Genomic DNA, 23,465 nt, shown 5'->3' on the forward strand with positions numbered 1-23,465 from the left:
TGACATTACATCACAGAAAACCATGTATGATACAACAAAGGCTTATTTCCATTGTGGCCCTTGATGTAAAGAGAACAATGATGCAGGATTTCAGGTTAGGTGACATGTTACAAACAAACCTAGAGAACATTTACCAAAACTCTAATCTTTGGAAGACAAACAGGCCACTGAGCAGACTGAGAAGAGTGCCACCTGCAGACAGCTACACACCACTGCAACTACTAGCACCAGTGATGTGGACTGAATGAACAGTGCAGCACTGTACAGTGTCATGTTTTTATGTATACATATTACTTTTGTGCTCATATTAGTGGCATAGACGCCTTGTGATCTACCTTATTCTTTAGAAGTAGACCTCTGAGTCTGGTTTGATGCCAACTTCACACTTTGACTTGGCATGTCTGAAACTGGTTGGCAGTTTAGATAAAAATCATGGAAGAGAGTTTAAAAAAAGAAGCATTTCTGGTGATTGTTTGGCGAGCTTCTTGTGAGACAACACTTAGCATTATTACAGATTATTAGGAGAAAATAAACCCATAAACATGGTGGCAGAGACGCTGAGAATTTTGATGGTGAACAAGCAGCATGTTTGTGAAGAGAACCAGAAATCTAAAACCTCCAGGGAGGAAACACACAGGCACAGATAAGAAGGAGGGACGACTGAGCAGGAAAACAGTGAGTCTCCAATGTGCTTACATTGCACTGGTGCACACTCAGTTTCAGAGACACACACAGCCATTACTTCGTTTTAAGCAAAGATTTTTTATTAATACTATGTAAATCCATAAAATCCATAAAAACACAACTATACACAGTCATTTCAGTGACATAACATTTCATCTTAGAAAATAAAAAAGTGCAAATATCACAGCATTTAAAACTCATTGGTGGGTTCTGCTTGAGATGAAAGAAATGTCATATTCACTAAAATTATATATACAGGAATTTGGAATTTCAGTTTGAAAGCTGACCACATTCTGCCAACCACATATATTAATTCAGTTTAAATTTGGTCCATTTGAAGAGGAAGACCTGATAATTATTATATTTTATATGTATTATTTTGACTTTAGCTCTGTATGCAGTCTGGGACAAAGTTATTATAAAACATTAAGCTATTATTTAACCATACACACATACTGTATGTGTTCTATTATGCACATCAGAACAATACAAAAGACGAGTCACTAAGCTTCTATAAATTCAGTTTTTTAAAAGACTGCATATCTAAAGTGCTAAGAAGACTTAAAATAAGCTATTAAACAAATGCTTACACGTGACATACAAAATAAAAAGCTTATCTAAGGTTCAAAGAGAGCTTCACTTATAATATAGGCTATCATTTTTTCTTTGCAGACAACATAATGAAAATCACAGCACAGTAATCATTTACATCCCCATGTTTCTCTGTCTGGATGTAAAGCTTAACTTTATCCAGTTTACAATATATAATCTCAAACACATTTTTCCCTTCTTTAACTAGACCCAGTCTAGGTATTCTGCAAACACAGGCTCCAGGCCTGTTTTATGAGTTCCTGAGTGATGGTGTCAATTCTTCTTCACTGTCCCAGAGAAGAAGAATCAAGTAATCAAGTATCTTTTCCTTAACCATATTTTGACTGCAAAGTGTACGTTGTTGATTAAAATACTTCCAGCAGAGTGTTGATTATATTTAGCTAGTCTCCAATAGAGGTCTTCACGGGTCTACCCCGACCCTAAGACACGAGACCCATACAGGTTAGGGTCCACATTTGGCTCTAGGTCGGGTCCCATTCAATTACCATGGGTCTGTTTACCATTATGTGCAATACCTGAGTGGATCCGAGATGAACGCATAGGTTAAATGCTGTGTGTGTAACTTCAGTGATAATAAGGCTGATTTAGGATCAGATTACAAGAGCGAAAGTTAGGTGAAAAAAGCACTGAGCAGCAGCGTCATTGAGTTGGCGATGGAGCGGAGAAAAGATGGGTAGCCTAACAATATTCCTAACTTGAATTGATTACATGAAAAAGTGTTTTGACTGGTGGAGCCTTAAAGACTAAAGGAAAATAAATAATCGAGGAATGGACACATATTCGGACTTTCTCGTTTACCATACTGGTAAATTTGAATAAATTATACTTCGTTGCTCATAGTTTCCCTAAAATTAACTAAACGATTGAACTGTGGAGAATCTAACCAAGTTAACGACGTGTAACATGTCTGTTTACATGTCACTAAAATTTCAACATTTATATTTGTACGTGCTATCTAACAAAAGCGCTTATCAAAACTGCGAACAACTACCGTAAATTGTTCCAGGCAGGCGTAGCAGCTCACATCACAGCAATAACAACAACAAAAATGTGAAAATTGAATAAATAAAATAAAAACAGAAATTTGAAAAATTATTAAACATTATTTCAAGTGAGATGCCCAAGAACAGCAGCCTATGTTGTGGGCCTATCTGACATGAAAAATGTTTTTAGAAACAGAATGGCATGGAACGGTTGCAAATTTAATCACTGGGTTTGTAGGATCCATAAAATAAACCCGAGATCCGTCAGGCCGCTCTCCTCTCTGACATGCACTGGTCTTGGGCAAAAACGTGTCAGGTAAATACGTTTTTGAAAATCATCAGGTTGGATCTTAGAATGAATTTCCTGTGTCTTTTAAGGCTCGGGTCCGTTATCTGGGACCCGTGAAGACCTTTAATCTCCATTCATGTGCTTTACACTTTTGTTCGTTATACCAGAGGACACCAGGAGCATTAGAGGCACAGTATGTATGGAAAGCTTGCTCACTGCTTTTTGGAGTCACTCTTCACTCCGCTCAGCTTTTCCAGCAGTTACCACACCTGACAGCTGAATTTCACCTGAAGAAACAGTGACTTTACAGTGTAGCAGCGGTGGACCGTATTTTACATAAAAACTTGACTGCAGCAGCTTTGATTTGCTTTATGTGCCATGTTTTTTTTTTTTTTATGAAGTCCATCTAACTCTTCTCCTGGGTCTGTAGCATGTGTTGCCTGGTGGACCCAGTGCTGGTGCTGCCTAGAGAGGAGCCATCAGCCTGTTTCCGCATCCGGTCCAGCATGAAGAACCGCAGCATCAGCAGGAACCCTGAGAGAACAGATCCAGAACAGGTTTGGCTTTATTAGCTGTCACAAGATGTTAGTACATGTATCCTAAAATGAAAAGCATTTGCTCTGTTGATAAAGGAAATGTTTGCCAGCCAGGTATCTCTGGTCTCAGTCCAGAGTTAAACAAATAAGAACCAATTTTTTGTTTTTAAACTTTTTACTTATTATTTTTGTTGTTTCATAGAACCAAGTTTACGAGACTTATTAATATGAGACAAAATGATATGACAAAAATAATTATTGCTAACAGAGACCACCTATATATTCTATACAGTACACGTCTATCTGCTATCTATACACTACTCACAAGTTTCTGTAGACATTGCGCAGAAGACAACATGCTGCTTTGATCAGATTTACTTTTAGACAAAGGCTAGTGTTTTTTCACTGTGATAAATAATCTGTGTTTCTGTGGGACCACATCAATTTATTTGGAAGCTGATCTTTTTCAGATCTGCTTTTCTTATTTTTCTATGGAAAGTACTTAATGTCTCATCATTGTATCTGTGAAGATTCAGTTTAAAGAAATCATTAGATATAAAGATCAATGTCCCTCTATCTAACCATATATGTCCTTCAAATCTGTCAGATGAAGCTACCGCTCAGCCAAGACATAGTCCGGCACATAACCCCATAAAACCACAACTTGTCATTCTGCATTTTGGTTTTTGTAGAGAGGAACACAATGTGTGAGTTTTAGATGGGCTGGCAGGTGGATTTTGTTTTGTTTGGACAAAGCCGGGCAAGCTGTTTCCCCTGTTACCAGTCTTTATGCTAAGCTAAGCTAAGCTAACCGGCCCCTGGCTACACTTTCATATTTACTGTACAGACATAAGAGATGTGTATTTCCCAAATGTCTAAGTACTTCTTTACATGTTTGGTGTGCATAAGTCAGCATACAATACAAATTCCATCCTCAATAAAACTCAAATGGAACAGCTGTTATAAGAGGGCCATGCACAGTGTGCATAAGCTCGACCAGTTATATCATTATACTGTCACATTAGCTAGCTGGCATAGAAAATTCTCTCACTGAACTACCAACATGCAGCAAAAATGGGGTTAACAAGTTGAAACCCGAATCAAAAACAAGCATCCTGCATGTGAGAGGAAACAGCCTCTCTTCTGATAGGCACCAGTAACAGGAGGCCTTGATTAACCACGGCCATTGTCTCATTGGAGCACTGGCTCCACATAAACAGTCACCATTCTCTGAGCCAACAATGAAAATACCCTCGACTATATATAGTTAAACCTTGTGTGAAGGTGGTGATGATAAGTTGATGATAAATGACACAAATATGTAGCTTGTCTTGGTTTGTTTCATGTTTTTCCCCTTTGGATCAGTATATCTATGACCAATTGACAAATATGTGTCTGGTGACACAGTACACCTGGAAATACAAGCCTCTGTCCTGCTATGATAGTTCTGTTTTATGCTCTTTTATAAATGACAAAAAACAGTCTACACAAGTTGAAGCTGGCAGCTAAGCTCCTCCTGCTATGCAAAGCTGAGTATAACAACATGATATAAACCCCAAGCTCAATCTGAAGTCTGCATGTTTTTAACTGGCACATAACACCACAAGCACAGACCTTGAAATGAGTTGAGGATGCAGAAGAGGAAGAGAATGAAGTCAGAGAGGGGTCCAAAGTCCAGGAAGGTCAGACCCCAAGTTGTCCCGAAGAGACAGCTGAGGCCCCAGATGCTGAGAAAAGCCACACGGTTCTGCCTCCATTCATCCCTGGCGCGAATTTTCCTGTAGACCAGGAAGAGCATCACAATGCCCGTGGACACCAGGATGGCCAGGATTGTCAAAGTGGTGAAATAGTGGGCAAGCCAGGCCTGATGGGTGTCTGTCATCCAGCACCTGGAAACACCAAATGTTTTAAAAGAGGGGAAAGCAAATAATCCCACAGAGGACTAATAAAATGCCAGAATAATGTTAAAATTATTCCTGTTTTTCTGAAACAGACATCCCACCATCCTCCTGCTAAAGACTATTGTCCAAACATGTGGTGTGTGACTTTGTGATTTACAGTGTTTGCTTTCATGTTAACACTGTCCAGGCACTGTATTTCTCCCCAGAAAATATGATATCTAATAAAACAAGCCCGCTTACATCAGATAAGGATTGTGAACGTCATTGCTTGGCACCACCTCCCTCTCTCCGTAAATGCCACCGACTGCAATGAGGATGATCACAGGAACAGCAGGGAGAACTGGACAAGAATTTTCAAAGTTCATACCATGTTAACCTTAAAATGCCATGACGTACATTTTTATAAATATTACTTGAAACACTCACCAAAGCCAATCAGGTTCCATACATAGGGCTTCGGGGAGGGGATGAAAACCATGTAGACCAACCAGAAGGTATGAAAAATTTCTATGCCCATCCAGGTGAAGGAGCTGAGAAGGGTGTAGTGGAGGCCTGCCCCCACCCAGACACATACACTCTCCCCTCCCACGTTGGCCAGGACTCCAGTTAAGAAGAAGAGCAGGTTGAGGGAGGCAAGAGACACAGCTAGGCCTAAGTGGATGGGTATGGACTGCTCCTTACATCGCCTGCTACATGCAGGGAGAGTCGAAAAGAAATGAGTAGGTTCCATAATTGTTAAAGAAATATTATATAATGTATATCTATTTTAATAAACTGCATAAGCGCTCAAAAGGCAGTATTACCTCTTCCTGCAGAGAAAAATGATGAGAGCGATACAGCTGATCACAGACACAGCACAGCCCAGGGATGTAATGGCGGTCAGGGCCAGGAGGTGGCGCACTGGGCGAGGCTCCATTTGCTGTCAGAGGTCACAGAGCAATGAGCCACAAGGCCTTCAGCCACCAAAATGGAAGTGCGTATATGTTTTTTTTCTATGCATTTTTTGTGTTTCTTCACTTGAGGTTAATACATGTGATAGTCTCTATATGTGTGTAAACTCATAGATGTTGATTTTTTCCCCCGCATTGTGTCACTTTATCTGTTCAGTGTCGTGTGTGAAAAAATAGCAGTGTGTCTGCAGCACGTCTCACCACTAGCACAGTGAAGTAAGTCAAATGGTTACAGAGGCACTCGGTGTGTTTCTCTCCTTTCTGTTGTGTCTTACATCCATCAACCAACCAATTGACCTGCAATGGATCTGCACAAATAAAAATAAAGATTTAAACAAACTTAATTATCATCTATGGAAATTACAGTACATAAACACAGAAATCTGCACATATGTTGAAGGAATATTGTTTTTAAGGTTAGTTCTAAAGGGTTCCAACCTTTCCTGGTGTCCCATGAAACACATTTCCTTGAATGCATTTTCTGAAATAACAAGGTAGAGAAAGGCATGAGCTGTGATCACTTCCCATTAAGATGCTGCACATTTTTGTTAATATTAAAGTTTCAAAGTAACCACTTTATTCAGTAGTAGTAGAAAGAGCCGCCACTGTAAATAGTCACAATAGTTAATTGAGTCCAACATGTAAAATCTGGTTTGCTGTGTGTAAACACATCACAGCAGATAGTGGAAGTCACAGTGTAATATTAATAATACAGATCAAGTACGACAATAAACTGTGGGTTTATGTGCATGTGTGCATTACAGAGAAGAGGCAACAGACTGTCCTACGTGTATGAACAGCACCATCTGTTTTCGCAAGACGTGAGGTAGGAAAAGAAACCTTCAAGTGGTTTCTGTGTTGTCTGCATTCGTAAGGTAAACTGCCTGAAGCAGACGTCATGAAACTAAAAAAGGAGCATCTTGTTTTTCTTTACAGCATCTGCAGCAAACCCACATTTGAGAAGTCTGTGAAAAATATCCGACTGTACTATTCGTAAATGCAGTATACAGTGGGGGAAGTAAGTTTTCAAGGCGTCAACATTTTTTCATTAAACATATTTTCAATGCAGCCACTCACATGGACTTTACACCAGACACTGAAGTTATTCCACTTCATTGCATATATATTATTAATGTAAAATAATGTTGTAATTATTTATCTGTGTAGTTTTTTTGAGTTAATATTAATGTCTGGTGTTCAATTCATGTGAATGGCTGCATTGAAATTACATTTAATGAAAAAAAACCAAAAACATTCATTTCCCCTACTACATATCTGTGGCTACCATTAATTTAAATCAAAATTAAAAAATTAAAAATCAAAATTAAACTTAAAATTTGACAGTATATATTTTTAAGATATAAAGCAGACTTTGATCATTCCAACACAGACAAAGGGCACAACAAATACACAAACTTACAGGTATGAAATCATGGTGAAAGTCAATCCTAATTGGCTCGGACAGATTAGCGATGACCTCGTTCTCCACAGTGATTTCCACAACATCATTAAGAACCTTGTCATGCTTGTGACCATCCTGGAACACACACACGCATACACATCTTTACCTGTCCCCTGATATAATACAGCCTACATACTGTATTTATACACAAAGGAAATGGTGCATTTGAGTGTAGATATTATGTCGGTGAAACTGGTGTTTTATTACAAAGTCTAGTCTTGGATCAAGAAATTTGGTGCACAGGAGTAAGGTACATGAAGTCATACTGACTTCTCTTCTCCTCTGCCCGTGTTGACAGAGGGCAAACAGAGCCTCACCTGGAACAGGGAGTTGTTTTGGAAGAAAGTGCAGACTACTTTGCTGGTCTTTTTTGCAGCTTTTTTTAAAGCATGGGGGAGGCAGACAGTGGTAGTGGTCTTCACAGATACACCTTTAGGGGCCTGGAAAACAGAATATACACAGAGGGAAGCCCACAGTTAGAGAAGGCATAGCAGGGTGTGGGTCAATTCATTTTCAAGTCGATACATGAACAGTGAGCAGGAAAACACTATACATGAACTGAGCATCAGTTCCTCATTATTTTATCAAATACATTTTCAACCAAATAAAAAAGTTCCTAAATCACTGACACGACTTGAACCACTCTGTTGCTCAGCTTGTGAGCGTGCATCACAACCCTATGCTGTACACAGCTGTAATTAGTAGATCTGCATGTGGGATTGCTGGGTACATACACAAATGGCCCTATTTTAAGATACATAGTTTAGAGGGAAAAAAGTCAGCATTCAAAATCCATCCTGTACTTGTCAGTAAAATGCAGCTATCGTTCACTTTCATGTGGTTAACCTCTCACCTATTTTCTCAACTAAATCACCACCACCCTCGACTTAAATGAAAATGTTAACACAGTTACTCATTCACTGGGTTAAAAACCTGCTGTTAAGGAAGCCCCTGATTAAAAATGGACACGTATAGTTACAGGAGTGGAGCAGCCTACTCAGTTGAGCTACATTATACTGCGGTCTCGAGACAAGTCAGTGCAATGCTTTCCAATGCTGTCTGACCACTGCTAAGGGGGAATAGACTTTGAGTGAATACATGAATATATGAGTTATTTTCTGAATCGATAAATTTCTCTGAACTGAAGTGAGAGACTAAATCCTTAATTATTGATCTCAGAATGCTCTCGTAACTTCACATGTCATGTTTGCAGCAGCTATGTGCATTGTACACAAAACAACTGGCCAAATGTTTGCAAGGCTGGGGCAGAGATGCATGCCCAAAAGAAAAGCCCACATTCCTGCTCAGAAAGAGAAACACACCCACATTTAAACATTATGAAAGACTTAGAAATTAACAGGTTTTTGGATATACTCAAATATAACAACTGCACGTAAACAGGAATATTAGTGGAATATTCGTTGTCATTAGACATGTAAACATCTTAGTGGGAATATTGTCTCTTTCGGAATCAGGGAAAAACCAAAGTAGTATGTGTATGTAAAAGTAGTCACTGATTGCTTATAAATCCCTACAGTATGTGAACACGCTTCTGTGTTTCATGCGTACTGATCTTCCCTTTTATTCTATGGTTCCGACAAAACAGGCATAAGAGCATAAATAACTGATGAATTTGAGTTTCTGTCTCAGAAGAAATTTGCTTCATTTTTGAATATGCAGCTTAAATGCAACTGAGACGAAACCAGTGTGGTCACAATATTGCTGATGTGGTTTGTGAAGGCTGCAGCGTAGGCTAACATGTGATCCGAGATAATTAAGTGTCAATTCTAAAGTTCAAATTTAATTCTTGAGGTAAGACATGGCAGTTTATATATTCGTATGATGATATGTTTGAAAGCTCCAGAACAGCTACGAAATGGACCTTAGGGTGAGATTGTTTTCTCCACACCTTCCCAAGGTCAACCTTAGCCTTAAAACCAACAAATACAAGCATTTTTTAAATGTACTCAAAAAAAGCAAACATTCTAGCATCTGTAATTCCCACACATCTGAGCAAACTTTAACTCTTTTTGTTTGTTTGTCTTACAGGTGATGAGATGTTGTAACCCCTGAAATCGTCCTTCATCTCCACCTCAGATCTGCGAGCGCAGGGATGCTCAGGATTGAGTCCAATCTGGATGATATCCCCAGATTCGTCAGTCCTGGATACACACATCAGCACACACACCACTATGATATTAAGTCAAAAACGGTGGTTTCAATGGTAATTTAAAAGGCAAGTTTATTTTTGCTACCCCGCCCTAACAGAGTTTAGCTTCCTGTTTGTAGTCACACTTCCCTTGATTACATAAAGTTTCACAACAGTGGCCTTAGCAATTAAGACAAAGTCATGTGAAAAAGGATGTTGACAAAAAAAACAAAAGTCTACAGCAGTAAATGTGATGGTGCATTGAGAAAAAGAGAGGAAATTACATGTTGACTTGGGTGGATCCCTGGCTCATCTGATCACACAATACCGCTGCAAAAAAAAGCAAAGTTTGGAATTTGACATGTTAAACATATGTCAACCGTGACACTTAAACAGAAATGTGACTCTAAAGTCAGACAACAATCAATTTGTAAACACTGTCTTAAAGGAGCAGAAAACAATACTAAAACAAATTTAAATTATGTACAGTCAGTAAAACCCTCACTTGCTTAATATATTCCATTTACAGACTACTATAGATCACATTCATTTTACGTACTGCAGTTGACGGATTGTGCCTTAAAGTGGTAGGCTGTTCGGATTTTGTCGGTGACAGGATCAGTTTTGACTACTGCATCCTTGATGCCATAGATTGCTTCAGGTGCCGTAGAACCATCAGACAGATCAGTGCAGCAGGAGCCCTGCATGCTGGCAGGCCAGCACAGAGTAAGGTTCTTTGCTTCAACCTGTACAGCAAAATAATATAAACTAAAATGAACAACTTTCATTAAGCTTTTTAACAAGTATCCAATTAAGATACAGTAGCATAACTGCAACCAAAACTCTCTTCACTTGGTAGTACTTTTAAATTTTACACAGTTCATATACATGCATTAGTATAACACATTTCTATCACTATCACTTTCCCAGCTGCAGTTACCAAGAGAAACCTTCTACATAACAGACTGTATGATGTGTCCTTGCCATCCGCTCACTTTGAAAAGGCAGAAAAATGTACTTGTCTTTACTTTTAAGTTATTGAGTCAGATAATGGGAAAAAATGGCAGGTGAAAAACCTGGGTTATATTTGCATGCCTCAAGAAAGTGCAGAGGACAGGAGGAAAACCAACAGTGTCATGTTATTTCACACTAGTTGGCTGCTTATGTCTACTTTCTTATGTTCAGTGACAAATGAAGCAGTAAAAAATTGCTCACAAGATGTCATAAAAACAATCAATGCAACTGTGGATGGAAATGCAGCTTGTGTGTCACTAGAAGCCTGTCAGTCCAACGAGGGGTGATGCTTCGCCAGCAGAGAGAGGGCCCATCCTAAGGAGGAAAGCTGACTGCCCCACACCAACGCTTCACACAGAATGCCCTTTCCCCTTCAGTTTTTCATCATCCAACCCCTGACCCTAACCCATGAATGGATTTTTTCAAAGAAAGGGGGAGTGAAATAATTTTATATGGAGATTTGGTAATTGTTTCTGTCAGCCAATTACTCCTTTTTATATTTTGATCTCCCTCCTGCCTCTCAAAAATAGATTAGGAGCAACCTCCTCTGCCTCTATGGACCAGCCTCCTCCAGTTTACAAATCCTCACCTTGCCTCCTTTCTCCTTTGTCCGATTCACTTGCAGTTTCACCTGGTCCAGCAACGGTTCCCAGTACAGACAGAACTGAGTTTCCTCCCCTGAATAAAGCCCAAGATCCTTGAGAAGAATCACTTCAGACCGCCTACACTGAGCCGTGATCTGCCCATCAATGTACAGAGAGTTCTGATTAGCTGAAATGGAGATCCCACGACAGCCTGTGGAGAGGCTGACATTCAGGCTTGGGGAGTCGCTGCCGTGGCGCCAGGTGCCACAAAACTTCCAGTCCAGGTCATTTGAACCTAAACCTGAAGGAGACAGAAGAAGACACACACTGACAAAAGGTGGCTGGATGTTTGGTTTTACTGTAAATATATCTAAAATACTGTAGCGACCCTGGGGCAGTGGTGAGTGTGGTATTAGTGGAGTCAGATGTCAGTCAGTATGAGGGCTGGAGATTGGTGGAGCAGAGAGGGGGGAGGGCTGTCCCGCTGGATACTGTAAGTGAGTATGTCTGTATGTGGGGGGGGGGGTGTTACGGTAGAGGAGTCAGAGTTTTGGGACGGAGACTTTACATGCTACCCCTGGAGTGTTACTGGAGTTTTTGGAGTGATCAAATAAACTGACCTTTTCCTGAACGCTACTCTGGTCTCCTGCTTGTGAGTGATTCATTACAATACATTCAGACTAAATAAGAGCTGTGGACGCAATACTGAAACAAACACTCGAGGTTTACACACAGATGAACTCACACTACAAAAATGGTCATCATGAACAAGTAATCTCTTTCAGTTCTGATTCAGTAGCTGGGTTTCCATGAAATTGTCACATTTTAAGCAAACTTTTGAAATGTTGCAAAAAAAGAAATGCGAATTTGGTGCGTTTCCATCAACTGGTTTGGCTTGAATATACGAGGCTCTGCACATCAATTTCATCAGAAGTTGGCAAAATAGGCTCTCTTTACGGTGCCTGTAATCTGCCGGTAAACAGAGGGGAAGAATTAGAGGTATGAACTGGAAACAAGACAAGTCGCTTGACCATCTAACTAATCTACAAGTGAACGACAGACGGAAGTTTTCGGAATTTGTTTCAGCTAGTAAAGTTTTTTAACTATTCTCTCATGTTAGCTTGTATTAGCCATGTTTCATGCTGTCCGGAGATCAAGAACAATGAATGCAACCAATGAATGCCTGTGGGGGGCGGGGGAGACAGTGGAAACAGCTGATCTGTCATGTGAGTTTAAAGTTTGCTTTGTCAGAACTTATTCAGAAAAGGCGTTTCCCTTATCTTATGCATCAACTCTTTTTTGACGGAAAGTAAAACCACCTCAAGCAAGTGAAAAATGTTTTGCGCAGTTCAAGAAGTTTTATTGAATTTTTTTATTGAAAGTTTCCATAAAACTTTTCTGATGCAACTTATCAAAATGTGCATGAAAATGGTATTTTTATGGGCTAAAATAATGCTCAATAACATTTTGGACTTGGAAAATGACATTCAGAAAAAGTTCTCGGCATCAAGGTTATAGTACATGTCTTCCTATGGTGGTGTGCGGCAAGTTAACAGAATGCCAAACTGTCTTAGGTGAGGACCTCAGTGCTTGCAGGGAAATGCAGAGGTGCCTCTCACCATGGCAACAGAGTAGAGCCCTCTGTGTGACACATGCACACATACGATTAATTTACAGGTGCAACTTGCAACTTAAATATGTGTGCATGCATTTGTGAGCATGTGTAACACCTATGTTACACATGCTGGTGTTTCACAGTGAGTGTTTACTAAAGGTGATTTACACCAACAAATGTGATTTCTTAACATAATTTACTAAACCTCAAAATCTTGACCCTTAATGGAGCCCACACATCCATTTTAAGATACTGACCCTCAAACAGTTCTTGCTACAAGTAAAACTGCACTGGTGGCAAGTGGAATGTTCCTAATGTCAGCTGAATATTTTCCTATTTTTTTAGGAGGCACTTGTATGCCCACAATGCCACACTTATCATGAAATATTAAACATAATACAATACAGCAATTAGATTGTTAATTACATGCAGAGATGTTATAGCACAGCAGAGCTACAGCGTGTTGTGGATTTGTAACAAAGAAAATGAGGCTAAAAGAGCTTCTTACCTGTAGAGATGAGGATGATCAAGATTAACAAAACCCTCAGGTTATCTGTCAATCGGGGCTCCATTGGTAACAGCTGTCATTGAGAAACAAAGAAGGAGAAATGCAGTTGTAAAAGAGGAACCAATCTGTAGTTTATTCCTGCGTAGACAGGGAGTGTCAGCAAATTAGAAAGCCCATTCCTGAGACCGGCTGCTGATAAAGTGGAGGATTAAATAAAAAAAGCATGGTGTGCATTTGCTGCCAAATTATGACCGTAAAAGGCACATTTCAGTGAACCACAATCATTCTTTCAGTGTGCAAACACACATCCTATATAAAACAAAAAGTCCATATCTAGAGGCAGCACAGGTTTAACATGACACGTTTTTTAATGATACTATTTTTATCCAGACGCCTGCTTTCTTATCGCCTTACTCTCTTATCAATGAATACAAATGAGTTCATGTTCAAAATCCACACAGGGGCCTTTCTGTGCTGTTATCAATGGAAACAGTCTTTCCCTTTAACTGGCACACATACGTATCCAAACACACACACAAACACACACACACAGTTAAGTCATTGCATCCCCCTATAGCAAGTCGATGTTACTCACTGCAAGGAAAAAGTAACGAAGCTGATATTGACTGTTTCAAAAATACACTGCAGACATTAAAATATTTTGAATAGAAGAGAATACGTTTCCTTGACAAAAAAAACTTCACTTTGCATCATTTTTAACTTACTGAGAATCATGTGAGTGTTGCCACACACCACACAGCATGTGTCAGTTAACCACACACATGCACACACACACATATGTGACTTTCTGTCTGAGTTTTCTCAATTCCTACCAAACTAGCCAACTCATTCGAGACAGTTTTCATTACACAGATGTTCCAGGTTTACTTGTTGCTTGCCTGATAACTAGCTTACCAGCTTTGTCACATTCATCCGTAGTCACACCTCGCAATTTAAAATACAACCAAAAAACCCTGCATCAATGACTGTGTGGAATGACTTTACAGTATATGTGACACTGGTTACGTGTGTAGACATGCAGATGCTGATTATGAAAGGGAAACAGAGCAGTCGCGGTTGTCTCCGACATCGCAAGAAGGGAACCGGTTGAACCACAGACAAACAGAGAGGCAGCAATGGAAAAAAAAGAGACAGACATAAAGAAAGGGAGAGAAACATATCAAGCTGCATCGCCTGGGGGGGTCAGCTGGCTATTTATAACTACGTGCGCTGAAACACACACCTGATACTGGAGAAGGACCTGAGTCTGTCCTAAGGACAGTCTGATAAACAAACACACACAGAGGAACGGATGTTAAAGCAATACAGAGCAACACGCCACAATGAATATGTGTGATATGTGACACTTCAACACTTCGACAGATGGTAGTAGCTTGCATGTATTTTTAAAGGTAAATATTGACTGTTTACTGTAATCAAACTAATTCAGGGACCAATATGTTGCTTCAAAGTCATTTTTAAACAAAGTCAGCAGTGTTACCATGAATCTCCCGGGGATACATGATATTGCTTGCTAACCTTTAGCTGATATAGCATTTGCATACCTTCTAAAATTCATTTTTCTGACTTTAGGTCACTGAAGCCCATTCAAAATAGGTTTGACACATGGCTTAGCATCATAGCAAAAGTATTTCAAAAGTGTCTTTAATGTAATGCTTACAGACAAAAAAAATGCAATTTGTTGTTTTAAAAAGACAGAGTATTACTTATGTGGATACATTTTTGACATTTATGATAGATTTTTCACACAATGAAAAAAAAAGTGTTATTCAAACTGGGCTTGAAACCAAGAGGACGCGATTAGACAGCAGCACTAAGTTCATCTATTTCTGTGCCCTTAAACTGTTGCCAAAGCTCACGCTATACATTCATTTTTTATGTCAATTTTCTGTCTTCAAAGATTGTTTAAAAGGTGCTGCTCTGTGGTCTGGAAATCATGACGCCTCAGTCTTCCTCATAATTAATCTGTGTGATGTCGTGCATTTTGAATGCGCAGTTTTCACACCAGGCCTGCAGTATTGTTAAGCTTTCTGGATCAGAAAAACCTGGTTTAGGATAAACTTGATTTGACTGGCTCATTAAAGCCACACTTTCAAAATGAAAGAAAAACAGTACTGTTAAAGTCTGCACTATACGTTAACCACATACTGGTTTCATACATCGCATTTTCTCTTTCACATTGACTAAATCCTGTGTGTAAGTAAGTTGTTCTGTTGCAATCACCATAGACATGATGGCATACTCATTACTTTTTTGGGTAAAATTAACCAGTACAATAGAGTGTGAAGCAAATTTAAATGATGATTGACAAACTGAGCTCAGAAATATGGCTGTATGTATTCTAGGGAAGGTGAGTATTAACTGATACAGTGACATTAGCCCTTTTTAGATAGGAATTGTGCAAATTTGCAGGAAAGCCCAATCAGTCTTCTTTCAGCATTGGCAGTATAAAAACAAAATCGGCCTACTTTTATTCATACAGAATGCACCTTTTTCGGGGCAATGGGAGGCATGAGCAAGTAACAAAACGTGTAGCTCAGCGTGTGACGTAAACACTGACGTGCTCCGAGGGTAGCCGCGGCTGGTCTGTCCTTTGGCGATTCTCTAATAAGCTGGCCCGTCCTTCACCGTCCCCATCATCTGATGGTTAACGGCCTCTTCATTTGCGAGGGCAAGGAGGGGTTAGGTATGTGTTTCCCTCTTGCTATTAGCTGCTCATTCCTGCTATCAGCTGTTTCCTGTTAGTCCGCCGCCAGTGGGTCGCACGTGTGGCATCATCAACAGCTCCTCCCACAAGTCATCAACAGCCCCTCCTGTGGCGGAAGGGCGCCTCGTTCTTTTTAAACCAAAAAGGTTCCGCCAACATCTCTACCCTACGAGGCGGAAAACATTCACCGAAAATCTAGCAGTGTAAAAGGGGCTATTATCTTTCTATTATTATACATACTTATATACTGCATACTGAAATATACAATTCTATAATACCAAAAGACAATACACCATAATAATCTAAATCTTAATGCCATTTAGACTGCTTTCACTTCAGTCAAAGTGCATGCATATTGTGTGAAACTGCAGCGTCTCAGTACTTGATCCGGCATGACTGGTTGCTTTGTGGTTTTGACACTTCCCTTTTTTCTAATTTAAGTGCGACAATAGAAGTTTTGGGGAAAAGGTGCTAAGGCGTAATTTCACAGCGGTTTTGTGATGGAACTTTTATATTATACACACACACACACACACACACACACACACACCTATTGTCCTACAGAGCATAGTGGTTCAGAAGCTACATTGGACGTAACCTGTGACCAATATCATGGCTCAGCTGCTAAAATAGTTTAGTAAAAAAAAGTAACGGTGGACTGGCTAATACTAATTTTTTCCATTGTTTACAAATCAGCGACTTTCGACACAGAAGGTTTGCTAATTTCCCAACTATCCACCCATTATCTTGTCTGGAAGGTCAATATGCTAAACACACGTAGAGTTTCACTGATTTATACTCAGATAATGGATATAATCCCTCTTTGTCTCATATTTGAGAGGAATGGGAAAATGATCTGAGGGCCTACTATCAGGTGAGGAATGGGACATGGCTCACTCTAGGGTTCATTTGTCTTATATATGCTCAAGGCAAGCCTTGCAGGTCTAGTGTGAAGGATTTAGTGGCATCTAACGGTGAGGTTGCAGAATTGAATCTTGTCCCGTGTGCCAAGTGTTTGTTAAGAGAACTACAATGGCTGATGTGAAAATGTGAATCGCCTTATCGAGAGGCAGTGTATTTGTCTGGGCTACTGTAGCACAACACAGTGGATTTGGTGGAGGAGGAACCAATTCGTATGTAGATAGAAACAGCTCATTTTAAGGTAACGAAAACACAAGAATTCTTCGTTCCATTTGATCATGAATTAATGAAAAGATAGTTATGAATATTACACACCATTTCTACAGATGACTACAGATGCCCCTAAATCCTACACACTGGACCTTTAATACAGTTATGAGAGGTGCAAACAGACCCCAGTGACCCTCTACCATATGTGGTGGTCTTGCCAAAAACTTGTCTCTTTCCTGGTCATCCTTTTTTGACACCAGTTCCAAACCTTATGGCTGTAATAGTATGCCTAATTGCTATTTTAGGTATATCCTCAGTTCCAGATGATTCCAATCTCTGTGCTCACTTCCAGCCTTTACCTCTCTATTAGCTAGACTCTCAATTCTATTTGAATGGAAGGATGCAACCCCTCCATCATACAGCTAGATTATAGATATGTTGTAGAACATCGAGCTGGAAAATCAGAAATCTGAAGCCCCCTTAAAAGCTCCACTTCGAGATTTTATAAAACCTGGAACCAATTAATAAACTATGTAAATAGTCAACCTGGCCTGGAGCGCATACCTCTACAGGTGGTCTGTCCTATATGTGCTTGAATACTCTGTGATGATGTTTGTTTGTTTTCCGTTTTGTTTTTTGTGATCTGCCTGTTTCTCTTGTGCACATATTTGTACCGTAGCTTTTAAAAAACAACAACTAGTGGTTAACATTTACACGCATTTCAAAATAATGTGTACAGCTCAGAATTGGTTTAGGTCTGTACACAACCATGCAACCGACCATGGTTTGCGGTCTACCATGCTAGGACATGCAGAAACTTGCTTTGGTTACACCATGATGTACAAAGACCAGCATGAACCTACCTATCGGGTAAAGGTGGACAATGTGAATTTATTATACAAACACAGTATATGTATTACAGTTAAAATCTATGTTGTCTAACTGTACATATAATTTTTTTTCACTGTTTCACTTGTTATTCTAAATTAACTACTGGACATTTAGTCAAATGTGGAGAAAAAAGGAGAATATCTTACCTTTTTTTTTTTAACTCAAATTTGAAACTGCAGAGTGGTTAAAGCTCATTTAACAGATCAGTTGATTTCTGACTCAGATGTCTCAATCTCAAATTCCTCTGACGGAAAATTGAATGATAACGACAATAAATATAAATTGGGATGTTTTCAAAAAAGTTATCAGAAATGGTGTTAAACTGCCTGGGTTTGGTGATAGCAGCACATATTTAAAAACACATTGGCTAAATTTAGACCAATCCAGGACTACGCAGTTGAGTTTTGGGTTAAGATGATGACACATAATTCAACAACAAGATCCTACAACAGTCATTCAGCATCACACTGCTGCTGAATTCATCCACAGCATTAATGTGTGACTCACGTAAGCCCCGACCAGATCCTTCTCATGATGGCTCTCTGACTATAGACAGAGTATTGATGATAGTTGCACTGAGGGAAGAGGCTAGTGTCACCCCCACCCAAAGCTACAAGTGAGAACACACAGTGGAAGGCTCAGTTCTCCGCAAATGTTTGAGAGAAGGCGAAAATGTCCCCCACCGACAACACAAACTTTCTTGTATGTGCATGTGTGCCACATACAAACGTCTGTGAAAAAGTGTTGGCACTACGGAGAGGGCACAAGGTGTATATGTATGTGTATTTAACATAACTTTTCTTTTATGTGGGGCTTGATAAAAATATTATCTACATCTCAGACCATTATAATCTCCCTCTCTCACACAACATTTTAACTTGCTGAAGTGGCATGACATGTAAGCTAACTCTCCCTCTACCCCCACACCCTCTCTATTGTCCCTGCACAGCGCCCAGGCATCAGTTCAGCACAAGAATTTCCCCTTTTCTTTCAGTTCCCAGCCTCTAAGTGGGTGTGCGAGAGGCACTGGCCAAACACTGGCAAAAATGGATGTGTGTGTGAGATGCGGACTGGAACGCTGCTCACATACCGTAGACTTAGTATGTCTCATTTTTTATTACCAAGCACACACTCATCTTGAAACTTACTGCCTCACTGCACTTGTCACGCCTACACCCATATAGGATGATATGGAGCCCTGATGTGTGTTTAGGTGTGAACGCATTCAAGTCCTCCAGCAACCCTTGCATGTGTGAACAAGATAGGCCCCATCAACCCCTGACCTCCTAGTCTGTCACTTTGTTTTCCAGTAAAATTTCTCATGTGTATTCCCATCTCTGCATCATATAGGGGTCTGACTCAGGGGTCATCTTCACAAGTCTATTCTGACCGCATGCTAAGTAGAATGGCAGCCAAAACAATGTGTGAGACAGACAGCAGATGAGGGTGACAGAGAGTGGGCAAAATATCAACTCCTCTCTTGTCTGAGCCATTTACAGATCTAAAGCAGTGAAGCACATTTTGTTTTTGGGGTGAAATGTCTGAAAAAGTATCGGATGGATTGCCATGACATGACTTTGGTGATTTTGTACTTTTTTTTGTGCTTTTCTACAAGCACCATTATTCAACATTTTAATTTGCCGAGTGCTTTGTTTGGTTTATGACCAAAGATTCACAAAACTATACTTTGTGTTTAGTGGTATGATCAGCATGTTAGCAAATGGTGGCACACTAATACACAAAACTAAGATGGTTAACATTAGCATGTTAGCACTGTCACAGTGAGGACCTTAGCATGCTGACAATTGCTTTAAACTCAAAGCACTGTTGTGCATTAGCCTCACAGAGCTGCTTGCATGTCACAAACTGTCTAATAAGATGCCACAGGCTTTAGTAGTCCAAAATACAAAGATAGTTAAAATATAATTGTCAGATTTTACTGTGAATGTCAAAAGGTTGATTTGGCTTCTCAGCTACGGCTGCACCTTGGCTGTACATTTGGTGATATATATATATGACCTGTTTTCAGTGCAGTGAAGCACCTTGAAAATACCACTTCCTGCCCTTTTTAAGGTTGTTCCAGCATCTGAATGTCACATTTTCTGTAACTGCTTTTCATGTCTGTCCTTCTTTGTTGCTGCCTCCCACCTCAATAAAATTTTGACTCTTTTATTTGTGTTTTTTGTGTCTCAGGATTCTTTTGAACAAGTTGCTGCTTGCACTGAACTTTTTGGTTCAGCTAACAACAAAGCCTGACACAAAGAAAAGTTTACATCATTATCTAGCACATGCACTCACAGTAGACTGAACTTGTAGCTTAGATTTTGTCTTGCAAGAGTTTAAGTTTGAATGTACTCCACTCCTCTACAAGCAGCAGAGTGAAGGAGTAAAGAATGTGCATGGAAGCGTAATTCAAAGAACAAAAGCTGCTCTTTGTTGACAGGCCTTAGAGCTGAAGTGACAGCGAGCGTGAATAAGGGTCAAAGACCACTGGCTGGTTTGGAGGCTGTTTAAGCCAGTGGTCAAAAGACACACACATGGATACACATACAAATAGCTCTCATCCTCCGAAAACACTCAGCCAAAATGACAAAGAAAGGATGGATGCTACAGACCAGTTTGAACATTTATATTTTCAAATTGCATTTTGCTTTATTATGTTTCATTTTGAGCTCTTAAAGGGTAAGTTGGGTAGTTTTTCAATGTGAAGCCCATTTTCCTGTGTTCTCTAAGCGAAACAATTTTTTTAAATAGGTCCAGTACTGTGCAATAAGTGTTGTAGCAGGCAGTGGTGAATCAAGCTGCAATGAAACCACTCCGCCACCACACTGTCAATTTACGTCCACTCAAAGTGTTTGTACAGTAATATGCAAGCCAATTATGTTGAGGAAACTGGTGAGGAAACAGTCTTTCACTTTTAGTGCTGAAGTAACACATTAACCTCAGACATCTTTCTGCAAAAGCTGCTGCTGTGAGAAGACTGCTCGGTGCTACAATGTTGTGCATTGCTGCCAACATGGTCACAAGATAAGATTTGAGTTTGTTTTCCTGAGGCACAAGGAGAGCCTGGCATGCTATGGCTGCTGGTTTACATGTTGATTTACAACATATGAACACTTCAGGACTTGTGTGTGAAAAAGGTAGGTTACAGTCATACACTGAGCAAACACTGAGGAAGCTTCTGAAAGTGAGACTCATAACCTGCAATGGAAAGTATTCATAATACCTCAGACGTTTCTTCCTACCAGATGCAACAAACAAATAAAACCCAGCAGAGCTGTGTCGAAGCAGGAATGAGCATCAAAGTCTGCACACAAAGGTTTCAACTTGACGTGGAAGACTAGACATAATATCGTGGCTGTGGAATTTTCCCTAGGCTACATTTGTGTTATGTTCTTGCATTCTTTGCAATAGCACCATAATGATGCAGTGTGCGTGTTAGTGTGTATGTGTTCCTTTATCTGTATCTTGCTTTGTCTGTGAGGAAATTGGAGGAGCAGGTGGAATGCTGCAGATATTTCCTTTGGGGCTACGAACAAATCAATAAAACAACACGCACACACACACACACACACACACACACACACACACACACAAAAGCCAGCATGTTTATAGTGGCCTTAGGTGTGGGTCACAAGGCTCAGTTGGCCATCAGGGGCTTTCTTTTCCTCATTATGAAAAATGAAGTCAGCACAAAAGAGAAGGTTTTTTTGCAATGAGTCACACATCCACTGCAATATTTGCATTTCAAGGGATGGGGCATTTAGAAAAAACCCCTCCACTTCACTTTCAGTTTCAGACATCAAGCGATCGGTGCATGTGCTGGTTTACAAATGTCTAAACCGGTTCAATGCCCAGGATTTTTTTTTACCGTGTGTTTTTTTTTAACTGAGTGAAGTCTTTTGATTGTGCACCTCGGCACAGCCAGGAAACCGCATGATACAGCTGTGAGAGGAGCAAGCTAGAGCCTTGAAGTCCCTGCTGCCTGACTCATGTCTGACTTACAACACCTACCGATATGAATCTAACACCATACGGGTAGACATATGAGGGCGAGGAACATAACACAAGAATAAGTTCAGCCCTCTGTAAACAATGGTAAGGATGCCTTCATGACTCCACCGCCAAAATCATCAAAATAAAAACATGTTATAAATGAATAAATAAGATCATATCTACGTGGGTGCTGCATTTAACACGAACAATGGACGGATGCAAACCGATTTTTATCTATGAACAGTCTTATTATTGATTACATATTGCCTAGCAGCTCCATCTATAACTGTAAAAAAGCTATGTAGCTACATGCAAATTAAGTGACCTAAAGGCAGCATCAGGTTCACCTCATATCACATTATTCACAGGATATGCATTTCATAAATTATTGAGGGTAATAAATTCTTAAAACAAAACATTTAATAAACATAGGCTAATTACTTAACAATGATAGCAAAATATTTTAAGGTCACAAATGGAGATGCAAATGAATATCAGACATTTAATAGGCCAATGATTTTATAGCATTGTAACGTCATAACCTAGCTTGTTTCTATAGATTAACCTTTTTCCTGGGCTCACTTTGAGGACTTTTTCTGTCAGCAGTCGCGGTTTCTGGTGTCCTCCTGTAGACTCAAAGATTCCTGATGCCCAATGCCTCCAGTTAAAACTTCAACCCACTGTTACACACAAACTGGACCCAGTATGAAATTGAAAAAAGTAGCTACATACCGCAGTGACAACCTAGGATGGACGCTCAAATTCAGTCAACCACATAAACCAAGGGAGAACGGAGGGAGAGAAAAAACTTAATTCGTGTTCACTTGCAGTTTCTCATGTCATTTATCACGTCTTCAAAACACTCAAGAAGGCTGAAGTTATTTTAAAAACGGAAAAATCCGAAGAACAAGACGCCGGGCTGAAGCGTTGACCAAAGTCGTCACACACAGTGTGCGCTCGCGAGGGGATAGTCAGCGCACGCGAGGTGTGAGCGAGAGCTGATGATGAAAAGTAGAGCCGTTTCCGGTAATGACTTTCAAAATAAGTTAATAAACGCTGGCAGAGAAACGAAGCAATCTTACATTTAACAGGGTATTTATAATTCATGTAAAAATCTGCTCCAAATCACCTCTCAAATGTTTTAATTACCTCAACCTGATTCAGTTTATCACTTCTACAAAACTGTGCAGGCATAAATATTTTAGTTAATCGTGTGCTATGACTTATAAATATGACTTAATAAATAAAAATGCAAGAGACATTTACAGCGTATTTATTGGGGCAAACTTTAGCTAGAAATTATTCTGTGCTTCCTGTGTGTGTTATTCAAAGGGTATTGTACCTGGCAAACATAGCTCTAGTTGCGCACACTGACAGTGCATAGCTTCAAACAGTGAATTGAGCATTAGAACAACTTATGCTCATTGTAAAA

At 39.8% G+C, this 23,465-nt stretch overlaps 1 protein-coding gene across 2 annotated transcripts; it reads right to left on the bottom strand.

Annotated features, from left to right (window-relative positions):
- Window positions 1–748: 748 nt before the first annotated feature.
- Window positions 749–22,989, bottom strand: LOC125904860 (adhesion G-protein coupled receptor G5-like). Of its 2 annotated transcripts, none has more exons than XM_049602564.1 (15): window positions 22,766–22,989; window positions 13,288–13,360; window positions 11,170–11,465; window positions 10,126–10,312; window positions 9,851–9,896; window positions 9,465–9,579; window positions 7,735–7,857; window positions 7,376–7,492; window positions 6,394–6,436; window positions 6,157–6,263; window positions 5,809–5,924; window positions 5,432–5,691; window positions 5,246–5,345; window positions 4,719–4,993; window positions 749–3,102 (listed from the first exon to the last, which is right to left on the bottom strand). In XM_049602564.1, the coding sequence occupies exons 2-15, from the start codon at window positions 13,349–13,351 to the stop codon at window positions 2,975–2,977; spliced, it is 1,977 nt and encodes a 658-aa protein (XP_049458521.1). In that variant the 5' UTR covers window positions 13,352–13,360; window positions 22,766–22,989; the 3' UTR covers window positions 749–2,974. The 2 variants fall into 2 exon arrangements, with proteins under 2 accessions (XP_049458521.1, XP_049458512.1); XM_049602555.1 differs by having other exon boundaries at window positions 5,432–5,694.
- Window positions 22,990–23,465: the final 476 nt, after the last annotated feature.

The sequence above is a fragment of the Epinephelus fuscoguttatus genome, linkage group LG2, assembly GCF_011397635.1.
Source record: "Epinephelus fuscoguttatus linkage group LG2, E.fuscoguttatus.final_Chr_v1".
In the NCBI taxonomy this organism is placed as follows: domain Eukaryota; kingdom Metazoa; phylum Chordata; class Actinopteri; order Perciformes; family Serranidae; genus Epinephelus; species Epinephelus fuscoguttatus.